The sequence below is a fragment of the Canis aureus genome, chromosome 3 (genome assembly GCF_053574225.1).
Source record: "Canis aureus isolate CA01 chromosome 3, VMU_Caureus_v.1.0, whole genome shotgun sequence".
Taxonomy (NCBI): Eukaryota; Metazoa; Chordata; class Mammalia; order Carnivora; family Canidae; genus Canis; species Canis aureus.
The window spans coordinates 41,309,615-41,330,442 of NC_135613.1; the positions used below are offsets into that span (position 1 = coordinate 41,309,615).

Consider the following 20,828-nt stretch of genomic DNA (forward strand, 5'->3'; position numbering starts at 1 on the left):
AGCACATAAGCCTGCTGCTGTTGGGCCCAATGGCAGAGTACAAAGTAGAATACAAACTATTGCACATATTGATGAAAAAAATGAGTAGGAGTGTATTGGGTTCAGAGTGAAGTAAGGGAGAGCGTGGCTTGTTTTTTTTAAATCAGATACCATATGACACATTATGTTTGCCATTTTGCCTTGGTTGCTGGAAAGCTTAGCTCTAAATTAATGCTTGATGCAATTACTATTTTATCCCAGGTTTTAGTCTCAATCATTGGCTCCCTTCTCAGAGATTGTGTATTTTTAGCATTTTATTATACATCTGTTTTTAGTAGCAATAGCTTCAGACTATTGTAGGAGGTATGATAGACTGGTATATGAGTTCTGGAGTTGGACACTGTGGTTCAAGCCACAATTTGGGGGCACTCATTTGCTCTGGGTCCTTAGTTTCCTCATCTGTTTGGGGAATGTTGAGAGGATTAAGTAAAGCAATGCTTAGAAAGTGCTTGGCAGGAGCACCTGGGTGGCCGAGTTGTTTGGTTTCAGTTTCCAGTCATGACCTCAGGGTCATGAGGTCAAGCTCCATGTTGAGTGCTCAGTGCAGAGTCTGCTTGGGTTTCTTTCTCCCTCTCCCTCTGCCCCTTCCTCCTGCACGAGCTGTCTCTCTCAAATGAATAAATAAATCTTTTTTTTAAAAAAGTGGTTGGCAGAGGGCCTAGGACATAGTAAGCATGGGTGTTAACTATATATAACAACAAAAATTAGGCAGTATGATACAAATTATGAATACCTTGAATAAATACTCTACTATAGCTAGACCAGATCAGACCTTGGGAAATTACTCTTTCTTGGGTTCTCCCCATGAAACAGTGGCATCTGGAGTTCATATGGGATAGACACCTACTTCTCATAATTCAAGACAATGAGACCCATGAGAAATAACAAACCCTAGTTGTTTTTACCTTATTAGCTCTTCTGATGTGTTCTCCCAAATAAGTGTCCCACACAAGGTATGCATATTGTGCTAAAACCATTTTATCATTTCAGCCTATTATCTCAGAATTGCTCCTAATATTTAAATAATGCTTACAGAGTGCTAGGTACTTTTAGGGAGTGTTTTGCATGTTAACTTATGCAAACATGTTTCTGATGTTCATTGATGGAAATGTTGTGATCCATATATCAACCATGGGGTGGAACTGTCGTTTTCTCTACTTTACAGATGAGACAAACAATTGAGGAACAAAGGTCAACTTACTTGCTCAAGTTCATAAAGAGAGTGAGTAATAGAGTTGGGGCTCAACCTCAAGCACTCCACCTCCAGAGTAGTTTAACCATGGTGCATTCTGCTTCCAGTCACTATTTACTGAATAACTGCTCTGGACCAGGCTCTGCGACAAGAGCATTACGTGTAACATCTCACTGGGTCCTTACAAAAACTAGATGATATTGGAAGGTGCCGTTTGAAAAAACAAAACCAAAATCATTGGCTCTAATGTAAAGATCAAATATGAAACCATCTGTACATGAAAAGTATGATCAAGACTTATACATTATTTCTTCTCTGACCAGGGAAACTCTTTATTAATAGAATTCATGGATGAGGAATAGAAGATCTTGTGTGAAAAGTGACCAAAATAATGAACAAAGCCACAAAAGCCCTTATACATATTCATCTTCACTAAAATTAAACCAGTAAAGACACTATACTCAATGGACTAGCCATTGCATTTCTCATTCTTGGTTAATAATAACCCAGATGCTTGTATGTCTCACAACCCAGTTGTAGGAAAATCATGGCAGCTGCAACAAGACTTGGGATGATTTGCACTTCCAGGTTCATTCAGTGTGAAATTTTTGGCAATGTGGAATAATATGCAAATATATGTGAGAGGCTTAGGATTTCTCTTAAGGGCAAACTGGTATCCATAAAGGGATTGCTACATCAATGGAGTTGTGGAGTCTGCATCCATGAGCTGATGAGTGAAGCACTTGGCAACATTGATATGTCTCCTAAAGGTGAAAATACTTGCAAGGAAGAGAAGCAGGAAACATTTTTTCTGCTCTGGGATCATTTTTCAGAGTTAGGATGCTGTGACATGAATCCAGCTAAACCTAAGCACCCAGGACAAACCATTTTGCCAGTATTATCCACAGGCCATAAAAAAAGAAGAGTGAATTTCTTTAAGTATCAGCCACTTGAAAAATTTCCAAGACAACCTCAGGGTTTTGATTTACTAATCAGAGATATGAATGATTAATGCCTTAGTGAAACAGCTCTGTTGCTGGCAAAGCCAGGCATTTCAATGTGTCATTACAGTTGCCATTTGAGTTCTTCAGGAATCAGACTCTGAGACAGAAGGTAGTGTGCAGATGTGTATTGTGAGTGCTTTTAGGATCAATACCTGTGGAAGAGAAAGGAAGGAAACGGGTGAACAGGAGACAGCAAGTTGTGTTGTGGGCCCAACCATCTTACCTGACCCCTACTGGGAACCCCAGGGTTGAACTGGCCTCTGAATTGTCCTGCATGGGATTGAAATGGCCAGACCACCCCATAATGGATGTGGGCTACCCCTGGAAGGGTATAACCTTGGGGGAGGCATGTTTCCAAAACTGAAGCAATCTCTGAAGACATCAAGAATGGTCTTACTGATAGCACTTCCACCAGTTGGGGCAACAAGACCTTCCTGAAAGAGGATCTGGGCAGTTCATGTCCACAACCACCAGAATTAATTATAGGACCATTTTCACTCAGTTAAACAATTATTGTTAAGCCTCTATAAGGGAAACGCCTTAATAGGAATAGAGAATAAGAATAGAGAAAAAAAAATTCCTTCAGCTTAGGGCCTTTCTAAGATCCAGGAGTTAAGAATCTGTTTGGGAATCTCTCAATTCTCTTGGCTGGGTTAGTAGGGAAATGAAGTGACATTTTACTGGAATGAGGGTAAATCATGCTCAATGAACCAAAGAGAGGGAGAAAGGCAAGTTGCTACAGTTTGTGAAGAATGATTTGAATATACCACTAAATAATGTTTATAAATTTTACTTTCCAAAACTGAGAGGAAATTAAGGTATCTTTGTGGATTAAGGGCATTATGCTAAGTAAAATAAGTCAGTCTGGGAAAGACAAATACTGTAAAACCTCACTTATAAGTGGAGTCTTAAAAAAAAAAGAGAGGGAGAGAGAGAAAATAGAATGATGGTTGCCAGCGGCAGCGGAGTGTGGGAAATGGTTGCATGGTTGCAGGTGGTCAAAGGGGTACAAACTTCCAGTTTTAAGTTCTGGGGATCTAATGTAGATCATGGTAACTATAGTCAACAAAACTGTGTTGTATACTTAAAAGTAGCTAAGAGAGTAAATCCTAAAAGTTCAAAATACACACACATACACACGCGCACATGCACACACACACACACAAAGGAAACCACATGAGGTGATGGATATGTTAACTAATCTTATTATGGTAATCACTTTGCAATATATATCAGATTATCACATTGTGGACCTTAAACTTATACCATATTATATGTCAATTGTACGTTTTTACATATATATATGTATATGTATATATAATGGAACTCTTGCTTTCCATCCCTAGTTCTCTTATTCCCAGTGATCCCCAGCTCTGTAAAAAAATCACCATTCACTCAGCTGCTCAGATCGAAAGCCAATTCTCTTGACTCTGATCTTCAATATTTATCCTTACTGTGACCTTTTCTCCTTACTCCCACTTGCTTCTTTTGCATGGGTAGTGTGTTGATGGGTTTCATGAGTTATATTTGTTATTCACCCAGAGAAATTGTTTCTAGTATGTAAGACCCATTTTTCCTTTTATAACAGTGTCTTCAGGGATGGGCCCTGAGTACCAAACTGCTTTTATTGCTCTCATTCTCAAAGTAATAGAAACACTAAATCTTAGTCTTATCTTGGCCATAGGCATCTTAAAGGAGTTTGTCTTTTCTCATGCCTTCTACTTCCTCCCAAGTCTCTATTGGCTCACTCACTATTTCACTATTCATTCGTTATTCCACCCTCTGTATTCTCACTCACAAAACACCCTTATTGACACTGCTCTTGATAAGGCCACCAATTATCTCTAATTGTTGAATCAAATGGATTTTCTCTAGACCTAACTGTGCTGGACTGCCCATTGTTTTTGTTTTGGTTTGTTTTCAAAGATTTTATTCATTTATTCATGAGACACACACACACACACACACACACACACACACACACACACATACAGAGAGAGACAGAAGCAGAGACACAGGCAGAGGAAGAAGCAGGTTCCATGCAGGGAGCCCAATGCTGGACTCGATCCTGGGACTCCAGGATCATGTCCTGGGCTGAAGGCACATACTAAACCACTGAGCCACCCAGGGATCCCTCGACTGCCCATTGTTAATCACTCATCTTTCCTTCCACTCTGGAGCCCATGGCACATGCACCCTGCATTTCTCCCACCATGGGACTGATGGGTGTCAGAATTTTGATGTCTTTCCTTGCAGACTTCACCCTTAATGTTCCTCTCTTCCCATTCTACAACAATGGTTCTTAAACTTTTTTTCAGGGATACCTTTGGAAAGATGCTAAAAGCTATGGAACACTATACCCTGAAAAAAAAAGTCTATATTCCCATGAATATAGACACACAATATTTTAAGTAATTTCAAGAGGTTCCCTCATACCCTGAAGCCAAGTTGGACCCTCTGCTCTACTTTCTCAACGTGGGGGATGCCAACCATTTAAAGTGTCATTCATATGTTGCTGGCTTTCAAATGTGTACCTTGGCAGCAGCCATTTTCCAAAACCCTAATCTTACATCCCCAGTTTTCAATTAAAACATCTCTGCTTGGGGATCTCTGGGTGGCTCAGCGGTTTGGCGCCTGCCTTTGGCCCAGGGCACAATCCTGGAGTCCCAGGATCGAGTCCCACGTCAGGCTCCCGGCATGGAGCTTGCTTCTCCCTCCTCCTGTGTCTCTGCCTCTCTCTCTCTCTCTCTCTCTCTCTCTAAGTCTATCATGAATAAATAAATACATCTTTAAAAAAAATCTCTGCTTATCCCAGAGTACCTTATGTTCAATGTGTCCAAAACTGGCCTGCAGTCCCTGTCTGATTACAGGTGGATAACACTGCCATTCACCCTAGTCATCACGAAGAAACCTGCTCCTTTCAATCTCTTATGGGCTATCAAAAAAAAAGGAAGGAAGAAGGGAAGGAGGGAGGAAGGGAATGAAGGAAGGAAGGAGGGAAGGAGGAAAGGGGAAGGAAGGAACGAAGAACGAAGGAACAAAGGAAGGGTACTCTTCCTCTCCTTCCTATTGCAAGTGGTTGGGCCCATCTTTGGAAGTCAAGTTAAATGTTAGAAATGACAATAAGAACCATCCCAGTGTGCCCCTGCCCCGGTCGCCACCAATGACCGAGATCAGTGAGTGTCTCTCTGCTTTCATGCCCTCAGCTCGCTGTCTCGCAGATCTGCCCCCAAGGTCGGAAATATCCACACAGGGCTTCTCAAGAAAGCAAAGGCAGCCTGTAGAAAGGTGAACAAGCAGGGCCTGGATTCCTCACGGCTGCTCTCTCTCAAACTTTCTTTCTGTTCCCCTTCCTCGTGCCAGCCCTCAGCAACGCTGACGTAAGGGAGGAGTTCGTGGCCCTGCTGGAGTGCCCAGGGGCTCAGGCGGTGAAGAGTCTGCCTTCACTCAGCTCATGATCTCGGGGTCTTGGGATCGAGCCCCCCTCTTCGGGCTCCCGGCAGGGAGGCTGCTTCTCCCTCTCCCTCTGCCCCTTCCTCTGCTTGTGCACACTCTCTCTGTGTCAAATAAATAAAATCTTAAAACAAAAAACAAAAACAAACAAACAAAAAAAACTTCACAAGTTCTGGTCCTTCTCATCTCTTACTTGGATTACTGGAATAGTCTTCTATTTGGTTTGCCTTTCTCCCACATTGACCTCTTCATCTCCACTGCAGCTTTTTTTACCTTCACCAACACCCTATGTTGCTTAAGATAGTACTTCCCCAAGTGTGTTTTTAAGAGTACAAGTCTGTGTGATGTAATTGGTATCATGTGAAAGAAAAAGTTTTTATGAGCAATTGAGCTAGAGAAAAGAACAAAAATTAATTACGTTTAATTACTTCTCAGAGCCTTCAATATGCTAAAACACTTCTTAAAGTTCAAACTGGAGGTATGATATAAAGTTTTTGTCAAACTTTAGGCCACTAAAGTCTAGTGTTCTTTGGAATATATTTTGGATATAGCTAGTCTCTGAGCTGAAATTTAATTTCCTTGTTTATCTTTCCTTCCGATTTTTAGCCACTATTCTTGATAATGTAGATAATGAGAGGACAGTAGTATGGTACTCTAAATTCAGGAAGACCAAGGTTTACATTTCAGCACGTGGGTTAAACTATTTAATCTCTCAGAACATGTGCAGGCTGGTCTCCGTTTGCCCCTCAAGAGGCTGACCTCTATAGACTGCATCATGCAGGCATCCCTGTTCTCTGGCTTCCGGTTGGGTTTGGCCAATGGAAAGTGGTGGTAGAGAAACCACTGGGTAGGAGCAGTGGGAAAAGAGAGTGCAAGGTAGTAATTCCCCACACTCTCCACCTTTCTGCCCTGTGGTACTACATACAGTGTTTTGACCCTCTTTCAGCTTCAGCTCTCATGTTCCAAACAACTCTCTCCCACTCTTTCCCTTGAGACCCAGGGGTGATGGCTTCTAGCTATTGCTAATCCCTCAGGACTTCATTATCTCTTGTTACTTCCCTTACCTCTGTTCATACCTCTGTAAATAGTCCATTCCTTAAACTCTCTTCAGTTAACCCCCCTGAGTATGCCATCTGTTTCTTGCTGGATCCCTGACAATATAGAACTTTAGTCTCCTTACAAAACGGGAGTAGTAACACCCACGTCATGTTGCTGTTGAGAATAGTCAGTGAAATTACACTAGTTATGCCAAGCATCCAACACAATACCTGGCACACAGCAGTGCTCACTAAACAAGAGATAACTTCCCTAGTTCTGTTCCTTTCTGCCTATTCTCCAAATAGTCCCATATTCAGGTATCTTTCTGCTCCCTTGCCAGTGACCCAGGCTGAGGTGGGTAGCAGGAAATAATGCTGGACTCCAGCTTCCACAAGGAATCAGGCTCCAGTTAGCGGTCATAGAACAGGGCTGACCTGCAGTTCCATTACAGGACCCTGGAACAGAGAATCCTAACAAGGACTGGAGCAGCAAGGGTCAGGATGTCTGTGTGTTCAGCATTCTTCTTGGAAGAAGGCTGCCTCTGTACTGGACCCAGATGGTCTGTGCCCCTACACTGGCCAATTGTTTCCCCAAAAGGAAATCTTTCCAGTCCCAAATCAATTCCTTATACCCATTAAAGTGATCAAGTGGCCTGAAATGGGGAGGGAGGGAGTGCTATTTGGAAGGGGAAGTCACTTGAACTAGATTTCCAGTATATTACATAAATTGGGGAAATGTTAAAAGAATGTTAATAGAAATAATGGGTAATTTTTAGTGAATCTGCAGGTGGGGGAACTGTTTGTTGATAATTACTTGAAGTGTATTCACACCAAGACCTCATCAAGGAAATTCGTGTGTTAGGTATGCTGAACAAGACAAACCTAATATAAGTTCATCTGGATTCCTGTCATCCCTTTAAATGTATTCAGTGGGAAAAATTCTTGTCATATATCTTGAAAACTTGGAGTTTTTAAATCACTCTTAAAGCCAGTAGGACAGTCTAATTCAGAAATAAAGCTACCCAGTTCATTATGCAGTGCTTCTAACTTTACTCAACAGCAAGTGTTATCTCCACCTTGGGAGCCCTCCAATAAAGAAATTCTCTACCAAGACTACAATACATCTTGTGGTGGAGGTGCCAGCTACAGGAACTTTGAGCTCTCCTAACATCTTGGGGCCTTAGAAATTTGGGATATAAAATTTCCCCTAGCACCCAAATTGGTCTACCACAAGACAGCATGACTAGGAGGAATGGCTCCAATACCAGAATGAGGACACAAAAACAAAGGCCAAGCAAGGAAAGGAGAAAGGATTCTGCATGAAGGGTGAGCCAGGAAGGTTGCCAGGCCCTCTTCCTCTGTGGCTCTCTTTGCCTTCCCAAAGTAGAGCCATGACCCCTGAGGCTATCCAGGGGATGAGGATGATCTAGCTTGGATAGCATAGGATGCCCTGATTTCAAGCAGTCCACGAGTAAGAGAATGAAGTTTTAAACTCTGGACAACCCATAGTATATGCAAACTTAAGGGGTGAAGTTTAAAAAGATGAGGTGTAGCAAGGTAAGTGCTGAATTAAATCCCTCTGCTCTCTAGGCCACTCTTCAGGACTCTCTATGATATGCTGAACAGGCTGAGGCAAAGCTCCAGAAGTTTATTTGGAGAACTGCCGATCTGCAGAGATGGTGAAATTTCTAGTCTAAGCAAATCTCCTTAAGTCAAGTGAGGACACAGGTGGCTCATGAATGGTATACAATTGGAGCTATATGGGAGGATAGACTATGGAGGCAACCCTGGGCCAAGGTTGACTTGAGTATTCTCTCTAGACCTGGAGTGAGAGAATAGTAGACACAGCTGCTCCATTTGATGCCACTCTTTTCAACTCCCACCACCAGAATCTGCCTGGAGCCTCTTGTGTGGCAGAGATGTCCATGTCATAATCCACTAGACCTGTGAATGTGTTACCTCGCAGAACAAAAGGCACTTTGCAGATGTGATTAAATTAAGGATCTTGGGCAGCACGGGTGGCTCAGTGGTTTAGCGCCACCTTCAGCCCAGGGCGTGATCCTAGGGACCCGGGATGGAGTCCCACATCAGGTTCCCCACATGGAGCCTGCTTCTCCCCATCCCTGTGTCTCTGCCTGTGTGTGTGTGTGTGTGTGTGTGTGTGTGTGTGTGTGTGTGATGAATAAATAAATAAAATCTTTTTAAAAAATTAAGGAATTGAGTTGGGGAGATTATCCTGGATTGTCCAGGTGGGTGGACTCACTATGATCACATGGGTCCTTATGAGAGGGAAGCAGAAATGTCAAGGAAAGAAAATGTGACAATGGAAGCAGGGATCAAATGGTACAATTGGTGGCTTTGAAGATGTAAGGGGGTCATAAGCCAAGAAACATGGGTAGCCTCTAGAAGATGGAAAGGCAAGGATTCTCACCTACAGCCTCCAGGAGGAATGAAGCCCGGATGACACCTTGACTTTAGCCTTGTGATAGTGATTCCACACTTTTGACCTCCAGAACTGTAAGATAATCAATTTGAGTTGTTTTAAGCCACTATGTTTTTAGTAAATTGTTATAGCAGCAACACGGGAAACTAATATATGTGGTAAGAAATATTGAAATGAGTCTTTTGGGGCACCTAGGTGGCTCAGTGGTTGAGCATCTGCCTTTGGCTCAGGGTGCGATCCAGGGGTCCTGGGATCAAGTCTCACATCAGGCTCCCCATAGGGAGCTTGCTTCTCCCTCTGCCTATGTCTCTCCCTCTCTCCCTGTCTCTCATGAATAAATAAATAAAATCTTAAAAAAAAGAAATGATTCTTTCAAGCTCTTAAAGTCCCAGTTAAAAAAAAACCCTGATGAGACAGCAGCACCCCAATCCCTGTTCAATGATACCATTTTACTGTGGGAGATCTCACTTGCAAATCTGGGCTGTTCATTCACATCTGGACTTTTGTTACTATCAGGGACACCATAGGATGTCTCAGTGATAGGCACAGGTATCCTTCTTTATGGGTTGATACTCAGCTCTGATGTGTTTCTGATATAAGGAAGGATCCCCTTTTGGAGAGAAAACCCCAGGCTTCTCCCTTACCAATGATGGCATTAGTTAAGTGATCATGGTGACTCCATAGGGTGCTGGTAGGAATAAATGGTCAGTGTACATAATTTCTACATAAGAAACAACAAGTGCTAAATTATATATTCAAGCACTCCTGGAGGTGGAGATTAGGAAATGGAAATACTAAAAATAAAAATATATCCCAGCCTAACATTAATACTCAATGTTAACATTATTAGAGCCATGTATATTATTCCAAGTTGAACAATGCGGGGTGTTATGATTCCTTTATTATACAACTTTTTGTTTTCTGTCAAATTAGTTATTGCTTTGATTTTGTTTCTTGAGTTTTCTAGATAACCATCATAATGTCATATTTAAACTTTGGGACTAAAATATAAATCTCCACTCAAGATGGTCAAACACATTAGGCAATTTACATGCTCTATTTTTTCTTCACTACATCTCTCCTGAGTCTCTCTGTCTTCCTAGTCACCTGTGGACTAGTTCCTTTTTAGGCTTGCCACAAGATCTCTTATGCTGGATTAGCTCTACTTTAGGGTTAGAAATCCTAGACTGACCAAGAGGTGCCCTCAAGGAAACTGCCTTGGTGTATGTGCCAGTTCTGATTCTCTTCCTGACAAGACTTTATAACTTCAATTTCGTATAGGGAACATTCTCAATCAAACTATATTTAACCCCAACCCCAGATCAACTCCCAGTATTTTTTAACTGGTAGTGAGTCAAGTAGATTTGGCAAATAAAGATAGTTGGCAAGATCTCAAGGTGGATTTAAGTGAACAAAAACTTGATAAGAAGTTGTTAATGGTGCCCTGACAGTAGCCCTGGCCCCTATTACATACAAGGGGGATCCAGCCACACCAGTCCCTGGCCAATCACCCAAAGGGGCAAGTGTAGTGAGCACTTTGGCCCAAGAAGAGAGCCACAGTATCAATTGCATTCCTGAAACTAGATTAAAAAATGAGACTATGGATTAAAAATAATGATATCATGTTGAGTAATTGTTTCCCTATTTTCATAGTTTCTTAGTCAATTTTTCTAGATAAAGAATGTATTCTCTTTTTTTTTAAGATTTTTTTTTTTTATTATTCATGAGAGACACACAGAGACAGAGACACAGGCAGAGGGAGAAGCAGGCTCCATGCAGGGAGCCCGATGTGGGACTCGATCTCAGGTCTCCAGGATCACGTCCTGGGCTGAAGGCGTTACTAAACCACTGAGCCACCCGGGCTGCCCAAGAATGTATTCTCAAATGGGGGTGACAAAATCATAGATGTTACAATGGTTCATCATTCTCCAAAAGTCACAGTACATAAAAGAGATGTAGTATATTTGGGATCCCTGGGTGGCCAGTGGTTTAGCGCCTGCCTTTGGCCCAGGGCGCGATCCTGGAGACCTGGGATCGAATCCCACGTCGGGCTCCTGGTGCATGGAGCCTGCTTCTCCCTCTGCCTATGTCTCTGCCTCTCTCTCTCTCTCTCTCTGTGTGCGTGACTATCATAAATAAATAAAAAATTTTTAAAAAGAGATGTAGTATATTTATGATATTAAAATTTTATGGAGAGAAGAGCAATTTGGAAAATTTGTCAAAAAAAATTCCTTAGAAGGGCAGCAATAACAATTGAAAAAAGATTGAGGAAATAATCTTCTAGAGAAAGTTGGTTTTGGTTATTGGTGTCCTCATAATACACTTTTTAATGTATTTAATTTGGTAATTAAAATTTGAATCAGATGGAAAAGTATTTTCTTTTTTTTTTAAGATTTTATTTATATATTAATGAGAGACACACACAGAGAGAAGCAGAGACACAGGCAGAGGGAGAAGCAGGCTCCATGCAGAGAGCCCAATGTGGTACTCAATCCTGGGACTCCAGGATAGCGCCCTGAGCCACAGGCAGACGCTCAACCACTGAGCCACCCAGGCATCCCAGAAAAGTATTTTCTATTGTGTTCATGATTGAGAAAATAATCCATACAAAACCAGCCTCCTTTCAGGACCCTACAATAGTCATGGTCCAGGAAGTGGTAGTAAAAACCAGTAAAAACCAGTAAAAACGAGGGTTACCTATTGGTAATTATCCAGATCTATAAAAAAAAAAAAAAAAGAGGAAGAAATTTGTCTATAAATTTCACCTGGCCATAAAATGAAGGATGGGCTGTACTTGCTTCCAGGACCAATTTACTGGTAAGACTCATTGTATTCTTTTTGTTTTAATTTTTTTTGAAATTCTTTATTTAAATTCAGTTTAGTTAACATAAACTGTATGATTAGTTTCAGGGATAGAATTTAGTGATTCATCAGTTGCATATAACACCCAGTGCTCATTCCATCAAGTGCCCTCCTTAATGCCCATCACCCAATTATCCCTTCCTCCCACCCACCTCCCCTCCAGCAAACGTCAGTTTGTTTCCTGGAGTTCAGGTTCTCTCTGTGGTTTGCCTCCCTTTCTGTTTTCATCTTATTTTATTTTTCTGAGACTCATTGTATTCTTAGCAGTTGTCTGGAACAACTCCTTCGTGCTAATGAATGGATTTCTTCCATCATAAATTGTGTATTCTGGGATCCCTGGGTGGCGCAGCGGTTTGGCGCCTGCCTTTGGCCCAGGGCGCGATCCTGGAGACCTGGGATTGAATCCAACGTCGGGCTCCCGGTGCATGGAGCCTGCTTCTCCCTCTGCCTATGTCTCTGCCTCTCTCTCTCTCTCTCTGTGACTATCATAAATAAAAAAAAAATAAAAATAAATAAAAAAAATAAATTGTGTATTCTGTGAGTATGCCCTGAGGATCCTAATTATCACTTATAACACCACTTTAAAAAATATTATAGTAAAAATTGACTGAAAATAATTGTGCATAATCAGCTGTCAAAGGCAAAATGGGGGAGCCTTGGGGTAAAACATTGGGTAGCTTGAATCCATTAGTGATAAAAGAAAGAGATCAAGGTGTGCTCAAACCAGAGTGGTCAGCAAACTCAGCGTCAGGGTCCAGATAGTAAGTATTTTAAGCTTTGGGGGACACTTGGCCTCTGTTGCTAAACTCTTCAGTTTAGCGTTTGCAGAGCAAAAGAAGCAGTAGACAACTCATGGATGAATGAATATAGTTGTGCCCCCAAAAAACTTTATTTATAAAAACAGGCCCCCGGCATATTTGGCCTGCAGGTCTTAGTTGTCATATGGCCACCCTTGTTCCACCATATTATTTACCATTTACAACCATGGAATTTACTTTCTTTAAAAGGGTGCATCTCCCACCTATAGAAATACTTGTTAGAATGTCCTGATATTTTTCCTGGTGGACATTGAACAGAATGGGAGACTGAAACCTCCAGCTGAAAGCCCATCATGATGCTAAGATTTCTTAACGAAAAGTTTGGAGTAGGGCAGCCCCGGTGGCGAAGCGGTTTAGCGCCGCCTGCAGCCCGAGGCGTGATCCTGGAGACCCAGGAGACCCAGGAGACGCAGGATCGAGTCCCACATCGGGCTCTCTGCATGGAGCCTGCTTCTCCCTCTGCCTGTGTCTCTGCCTCTCTCTCTCTCTCTCTCTGTGTCTCTATGAATAAATAAATAAAATCTTAAAAAAAAAAAAAGAAAGAAAGAAAGAAAAGTTTGGAGTACCATTCTGGTGGCACCCGTTGGGCAGGTGGCAAGTTTATTCTTGGAGCACTATAACCCCAGGGGTCTTGATAGCTGACTCATGGATGAATGATGGGTATTCCAATTGTTCCTGCCCAAGCTCCGCTATGGACTGTGGCAAACTCACAGCAGTACCAGATGGGAGTGGTTTCAGGAGGTGGAGAAGGTTTTGGTGGGAAACTATATACCTTGTTTATGATAGAATCCTTATGGAATCATAGGCCCATGTAATTACTGTGTTTACCACCCCCTCCCCCACCCCTACAATGACACTACTTTTCAGTAGGGTCTAAAGTAGAACATGAGTGTGAAGACTGGAACCCCATAGCCTCTGGAGAGTGTTGCTTTCAGAATGAACAAAGGGTAGGTTCACAGGCCACCTCAGCCCATTCCACATGCTACAGGAGAGTCCTAAGAATGACTTGTAATTGAGTCAATGAGTAGAATGTATACGTCTACATATATGAACTGTGATAGAACAGAGAGCCAGAACGTTTTATATGGAAGCTATGTAATTGTAAAGTGAACTTTGGAAGGGCAGTAGAAGCCCAGCCCCTGAGTAATATGTTGTTAAAAAAATGACCCGCCCACCACCTTTGGTCCACCCTAGATGACACTATGAAATTTGAATTTTGAATTTAGATGGGTCTAAGTTGATTGACCAATTCACGGGAGCCAGTATTCACAAGACATATACATTCCATAGGAAAACATAAAGCTTCTGAAATATATCCAGTGACTGATATGAGGGATCCCTATGGTTTATTATCAAACCTATAGAGAAAATTAATGTAAGATGGATTGTGCTTCAGTGAGGATAAATCCAAACAATGTCATTATAAGTCTTGAAGATTTCCACAAATACAGATGGTAAGTGATTATGTCATTAACCTTACATCATGTGGGTTGTGTGTTTTTCTCCTCATTGCTGTACCTTTGTGCCTCCTGGCAGATGATATTGGAAGAATTTTTTAAAGTCTATTAATAAAAATTTATTTAGGGGTGTCTAGTCCATCTGTTAATATCTAATGCTTTATTCATTTAAAATAATCTCTTTAAAGGAATCAATTAAAAAAATTTTTAATCTCTTTTGAGCACTGTTACAGCTGAATTATGTCTCCCTCCCCACAAAATGCATATGTCAAAGCCCTAACCCCCAGTACCTCAGAATGTGACTATATTTAGAGATAGGGTCTTTAAAGAGGTAATTAAGGTAAAATGGGGTCATTTGGGGAGGCCCTAACCCAAGCTGACTGGTGTCCTTATAAGAAGAGATTAGTAGAACACAGACAATGAGATAAGGTGTCAGATACATGCATGCATGCAAGAAAGGCCCGTGAGGACCAGGCAAGAGGACCACCATCCGCAAGCCAAGGAGAATGGCCTAAGGACAAATCAAACCTGCTGGATCAGAGATGTGTATTTTGTAGGGAAGAGAGGAGGCTACAAGGTCCACACATAGGCCCTCCTCTCTGGCAAATAATATATTCTGTGCATTTACCTATCATTGCACGTGTCAGTTTATTTGAGTATCCTGGAGGCTGTGTTTGGGGGACGAGAGGACAGGAAAGCAGGTCTCATTTACATGTGTATCCCAGCCCCTAACACTGAGCCTAGCACAGAGCTAGATCTTAACCAGCAGAGTCATGAAGGTCAGGCTCAAGCCTCAGAGCTGTATTCTTTGGCAACTAGAATTTTGGTAAAAGCTCCTTAGAGTCCTCAGACCTGAAGCCAGGAGTGACCCAGGGCCTGGGCTGAGATAAAGAAAGGGTTTTAAGTGGTCCCAGGTGGATAAGTATCAATTTACTTGATTAATGCTATTAAAGAGCAGAGCCTGCAAAGAGAAGCTCACAATTCTCATGCTCAGATTGTTGCAAATTCCAAACGCACAAGATCTGAAGGTGTCAAGCCTCTTAAACTTTTTGCTGTCAAAAAAAAAACAAAACAAAACAAAAACTTTTTGCTGTCTGTGAGACAGATTGGTGAGAATAATTCGTCTTTCCTTCCCATCTTGCCTGCCTCTGCCCCCAGCTTAGCCTTGATTCCATCCCCTGGGCTGGAGCAAGAGCCTCAGAAAGGCTGGGCTTCCCTGGAATGCTTGCAGCTGAGGTCACCAGGTCAGTGTGCATATTTTCTGCAAAGAGGATGACAGGTGAGTTCACCAATGACAGTCTCCATACATGCAACCCTGTGGGCATTCAGAACACAGGCCCCAGCACATAGCTTCTAAAAATTAACTGGTAAGACTTGATGTCACTGGAACCAAATGGCCCTGGCAGGATGAGCCCCTATGCGTGTGGGAAGCTCAGGCAGGCTGTCCCATGCTAGCCCCAGAGGGGGACCTACCAGCAGATAAGACTGTGAGTCCACCCCAGAATTAACGACTAGAAGAGGTTTCAGTGGTGACCTGGGACAAAGCCTGAAGGGAGTTGGTTTGGGGGAGGACGGGAGATGAGGGAATTAAGGACTATGAGAAATTACTCCTTTTTGAAGGATTTTGATGCAAGAATGAGTAGACAAGGGACAGCAGTTGGGGGAAAGCAGGGTTGGGATCAAGAGAAAATGGCACAGTTGTGTGCTTGTGGAGAGCCTCGGGGACAGAATTGACCACATCAGGGCCATTCCATCCGGAATGAGTGGAGTGCAGCGGTTCTGAGTTGAGCTCTTAGAGGGAGGGCTGCCACAGACGACTGAGGTGATAAAGGGCCCAGACACTATCTTTTTTTTTTTTCTTATTTTGACTGGAAGTGAGAGCAGAATTTATTAAAGACATACAGAGGGCAGCCTGGATGGCCCAGCGGTTTAGCACCATCTTTTGGTCCAGGGCGTGATCCTGGAGGTCGGGGATCGAGTCCCACGTCGGGCTCCCTGCATGGAGCCTGCTTCTCCTTCTGCCTGTGTCTCTGCCTCTCTCTCTCTCTTTCTCTCTCTCTCTCTCTCTCTGTGTCTCTCATGGATAAATAAATAAAAATCTTTAAAAAATAATAAAATAAAATAATAAAGACATACAGAGAGTGTGTAGATATGGACAGAGCATCCAGGAGACCCAGAAAGGAGAAGAAAGTGAGTCCCCCCCAAACACTAACCCAGCGAGGTCTGACCTTCCGAGAGCGACCTCAGTGCGGGAGTGAGCGCCCCTGCTTAGGTTACGCCGAGCAGGCTCCTGTGCAGCCCCCGGTGGTGGCTAAGTAGCCAGGCTGGAGCACCCAGGTCCCCAAGGATGGTGCGAACGGGCCCCTGTGTCAGCTCCCGGCTGCCTATTTCAGGACTTCCACGAAGGAGAGGAGAACCTCTCTCACTTAGGTTGCTACTGTTCTGGTTCTCAGTTCTTTGCTGGTGAACCTAATTCTAATATAAATAGTAATAAAAAATAAGCCAGTGTAGCAAAATTTCATTAAACAAAATAGAATTTGGAGCTGAAAGTAATAAGTAGTGAGAAAGAAGGGTAATACCTAAATAATAAAAGGAACAATCCTCCTCTCCCAAAAAATCGTGTACTTAAATGCACTTTTATAACATAGTGTGTTATATAAATATATATATATATTTAAATAGACTTCATTTTTAAGGGCAGTTTTAAGTTCACAGAAGAACTGAATAGAAGGTGTACAGATTTCCGATACACCCTGCACCCCCACACATGCACAGCCTGCCCCATTATCAACAGCCCCCACCAAACTGGTGTATTTTTTGCATTTTTTTCCAACCAGTAAACTTACATGGACACATCATTATCATCCACAGTCCATAGTTTATATTAAGGTTCATTCTTGGTATTGTACATTCTGTGGGTTTGGACAAATGTATAATGACACGTATCCACTGTTATAGTATCATACAGGGTAGTTTCACTGCCCTAAAAATCTTTCATACTCCACCTGTTCATCTTTCACTCTTCCCTAATCCCTGGCAACCACCAATCTTTTTACTGTTTCCATAGTTTTGTTTTTCCAGAATATAGTTAGAATCATGCAGTGTGTAGCGTTTTCAGATTGGTTTCTTTCACTTAGGAATATACACTTAAGTTTGCTTGATGTCTTTTCATGGTATGAGAGCTCATTTCTCTCTAAGGATGAATAATTTTCCACTGACTGGATGTCCCACTATTTATTCATTCACCTACCAAAGGACATCATTGGTTGCTTCCACGTTCTGGCAATTGTGTGCTAGTTTTGGAGTGGACATAAATCTTCAGTTCCTTTGGGTAAATACTAAGGAGCATGGCCACTAGATTGTATGGTAGGAGTATGTTTGTTAAAAAAAAACCAAACTGCCTTCTAAAGTGAATATACGGGATCCCTGGGTGGCGCAGCGGTTTGGCGCCTGCCTTTGGCCCAGGGCGCGATCCTGGAGACCCGGGATCGAATCCCACATCGGGCTCCCGGTGCATGGAGCCTGCTTCTCCCTCTGCCTGTGTCTCTGCCTCTCTCTCTCTCTCACTGTGTGCCTATCATGAATAAATAAAAATTAAAAAAAATAAATAAATAAAGTGAATATACCACTGTGGTTTCCTACCAGCAAAGAATGAGAGTTCCTGTTATTCCACATCCTCACCGACATTTTGGTGTTGCCAGTGTTCTGGATTTGGGCCATTATAACAAGTATGTAGAGATAGCACATTGTTGTTTTAATTTGCATTTCTTTAATGACATATGATGTGGAGCATCTTTTCTTATGTTCACTTGTCATTTGTATATCACTTTTGGTGAGGTGTCTGTTGAGGTCTTTGACTCATTTTTTTAAATCAGTTTGTGCTTTTTTTTAAAGTTGTTTGTGCTTTTATTGTTGAGTTTTAAAAGTTCTTTGCACATTTTGGGTAACAGTCCTTTATCAGACGTGCTTTTTGCAAAGATTTTCTCCCTGCCTATGGCTATCTTTTCATTCTTTTGCAGAGAAAAAAATTTAATTTTAATGAAGTCCAGCTTATCAATTCTTTCTTTCATGGATGGTGCCTTTAACATTGCATTGAAAAGTCATCACCAAACTTGAGGTCATCTAGATTTTCTCCTATGTTAGCTTCTAGGAGTGTTATAGTTATATGTTATACAGTTAGGTCTCTGGTCCATTTTGAGTTAAGTCTTGTGAAGAATGTAAGGAAAGTCTGAGTCTAGATTCTTCTCCTTCTTCTCCTCTTTCCTCCTCCTCCTCCTTCTCCTTCTTCTCCTTCCATATGGATGTCCATTTGTCTACCATTTGTTGAAAAGTCTATCTTTGTGGGGTGCCTAGCTGGCTCAGTTAGAGGAGCATGTGACACTTCATCTCGGGGTTGTGAGTTCGAGGCCCATGTTGAGTATAGAAATTACTTAAATCTTTTACTTAAATAAATATATATTTTTAAAAGTCTGTCTTTGCCCCATTGTTTTGCTTTTGCTCTTTTGTCAAAGGTTACTTGACTATACAGATCTATTTCTGGGCTCTCTATTCTGTTCCGTTGATCTGTCTTTTTTTTTTGTTTTCAATACTGTACTGTAGCTTTATAGTGTCTTGTAGTTGGGTAGTGTCAGTCCTCCAAATTTCTTCTTCTCCTTTATTATTGTGCATGTTATATATTTTTTAAGATTTTATTTATTTAAGAGAGAGAGCACAAGTGGGGTGAGAGGCAGAGAGAGAAGAGCCTCTGTGGGGCTTGATTTCCAGGATCCTGGGATCATGATCTGAGCCGAAGGCAGATGCTTAACCAAATGAGCCACTTAGGCACCCATTGCATGTTATATTTTAATATACTCCTATTAGACATGAGTGCTCAAGTGAGGTAAAAACTAGTACTAAATAAATGGAGTATAAATATACAAAAAGTGACCATTTATTATGTCTTAAAGTTTATTCTAGATGGCAGACAAAAGAATCTACTCAAGTTAACTTGAGCAGAAAAGAATAGGATATTACAAAGCTCTTTGATGCTCCAGGAGGGCCAAGAGCCAGGCTTGTATACCATGTTGGCAGCAGTGAAGTGTTCAGGGCCCATATAACTAGGAAAAATGCCTACCCAAATCATGGGATGGTTCTAGCAGAAACTTCACTGCCATCACCCTGCCACCTGTACTCTGCACCTTTGACAGTAGGAGCCAGAAGCTCAGTCAGCGCTCCCTGCATGAGCCTCAAGTCTAGTGCACAATGTCTGCTGTTGGTTGGTTGCTGGTTAAATAAGTCTCTCCACACTCAAAAAGCCACCCGCCCATACAGCTTAACTGACAAGCTCTTCTAAAATTTCATAGAAAAAAAAAAAGTTCATAAATTTTTTCACAGACTAGAAAATAAAATTATAGGCTGATCTCGCTTATAAATTTCAAAAATTAAAAAAAAATTAAATCACATTTAACACTATATTTGTGAAAAAGCAAAACAAAATACATTAATCATGACCAAATAGGGCCTTTGGGGAGCAGGAGGTTGAGAGGAGTCCAGTGTGTAACTCAAGACAATAGGTGCAGTCAGTGTGTTTGCTACATCCTCGCTGTGTGACCTTGGGCAATTTGCCTATGCTCTCTCTGCCTTGGTTTCTCACCTGTAAAATGGACATAGAATGTCATTATGCACAATAATCCTATTTGGTAGGAACTATTATTATAACATATATGTCATTATGCGTGTGATTCTCAAATGCAGTGGATATAGAGGCCAATCAAGAAAGAAAAGACTGATCCCTGGGTGGCTCAGCAGTTTACTGCCTGCTTTCGGCCCAGGGCCTGATCCTAGGGTCCTGCGATCAAGTCCCACATCCGGCTCCCTGCACGGAGCCTGCTTCTCCTTCTGCCTGTGTCTCTGCCTCTCTCTCTGTGTGTGTCTCTCATGAATAAATAAATTTTAAAAATCTATAAAAAAGAAAGAAAGAAAGAAAGAAAGAAAGAAAGAAAGAAAGAAAGAAAGAAAGAAAGAAAGAGGAGACTAGGGACCGGCGTCAGCAGCAGGTGCTGGCCAGGACAACAATGAACCAGAAACCCCCTTCCCTCTGTGCTTTTGTGCCAACCTAGGGGGATGAGGGATGCTGTTCTGGGACGGATGGAATCCAAAACTGAATTCTGAGCCCAAGGTGACAAAGAAATTACTGAATCAAACTAAATTTTCCTGAATGGGAGCAATCAAGTTTTTACACCAGGCAGAAGAGGGGTTCAGAGTCAGAAATCACACTAAGCTGTAGAAATCAAGGCTACATTTGAGCACTCCTGAGGCAGGGCTGTGAACGCGCCCGCTAGGTGATGTGCAGAGCTGGTACAAAATACGAATGCAAGGCTCCTTGCTGAAAAAGTAAGAATAATGTGCTGTTCAAGGTACTAATAGCGTAATGCTTTTTATTCCAGGGTCCTCACTCATCTTGTCCTGGTGCTTTTAATTTGCCATTTAATGTCGTACCAACTAAAGAAATATCAAAATTTTAAATTATCAGCATGAATTTACC

General features: G+C 41.9%; 1 protein-coding gene across 4 annotated transcripts in view; it reads right to left on the minus strand.

Annotated features, from left to right (window-relative positions):
* LOC144310718 (uncharacterized) overlaps positions 1 to 20,828 on the minus strand; it is a 100,000-nt gene that overhangs the window by 46,676 nt on the left and 32,496 nt on the right. For 2 of the 4 annotated variants that reach the window (XR_013376386.1, XM_077892072.1), the window contains exon 2: positions 9,157 to 9,240. Coding sequence is in view for 2 of the 4 variants with exons in the window: in XM_077892072.1 (XP_077748198.1) it covers positions 9,157 to 9,240 (84 nt within the window). In the remaining 2 variants the exon portion in view is untranslated. Of the gene's footprint in view, positions 1 to 1,492; positions 2,388 to 9,156; positions 9,241 to 20,828 lie in introns of those variants that run through there. The other 2 variants (XM_077892070.1, XR_013376385.1) reach the window with 2 other exon arrangements.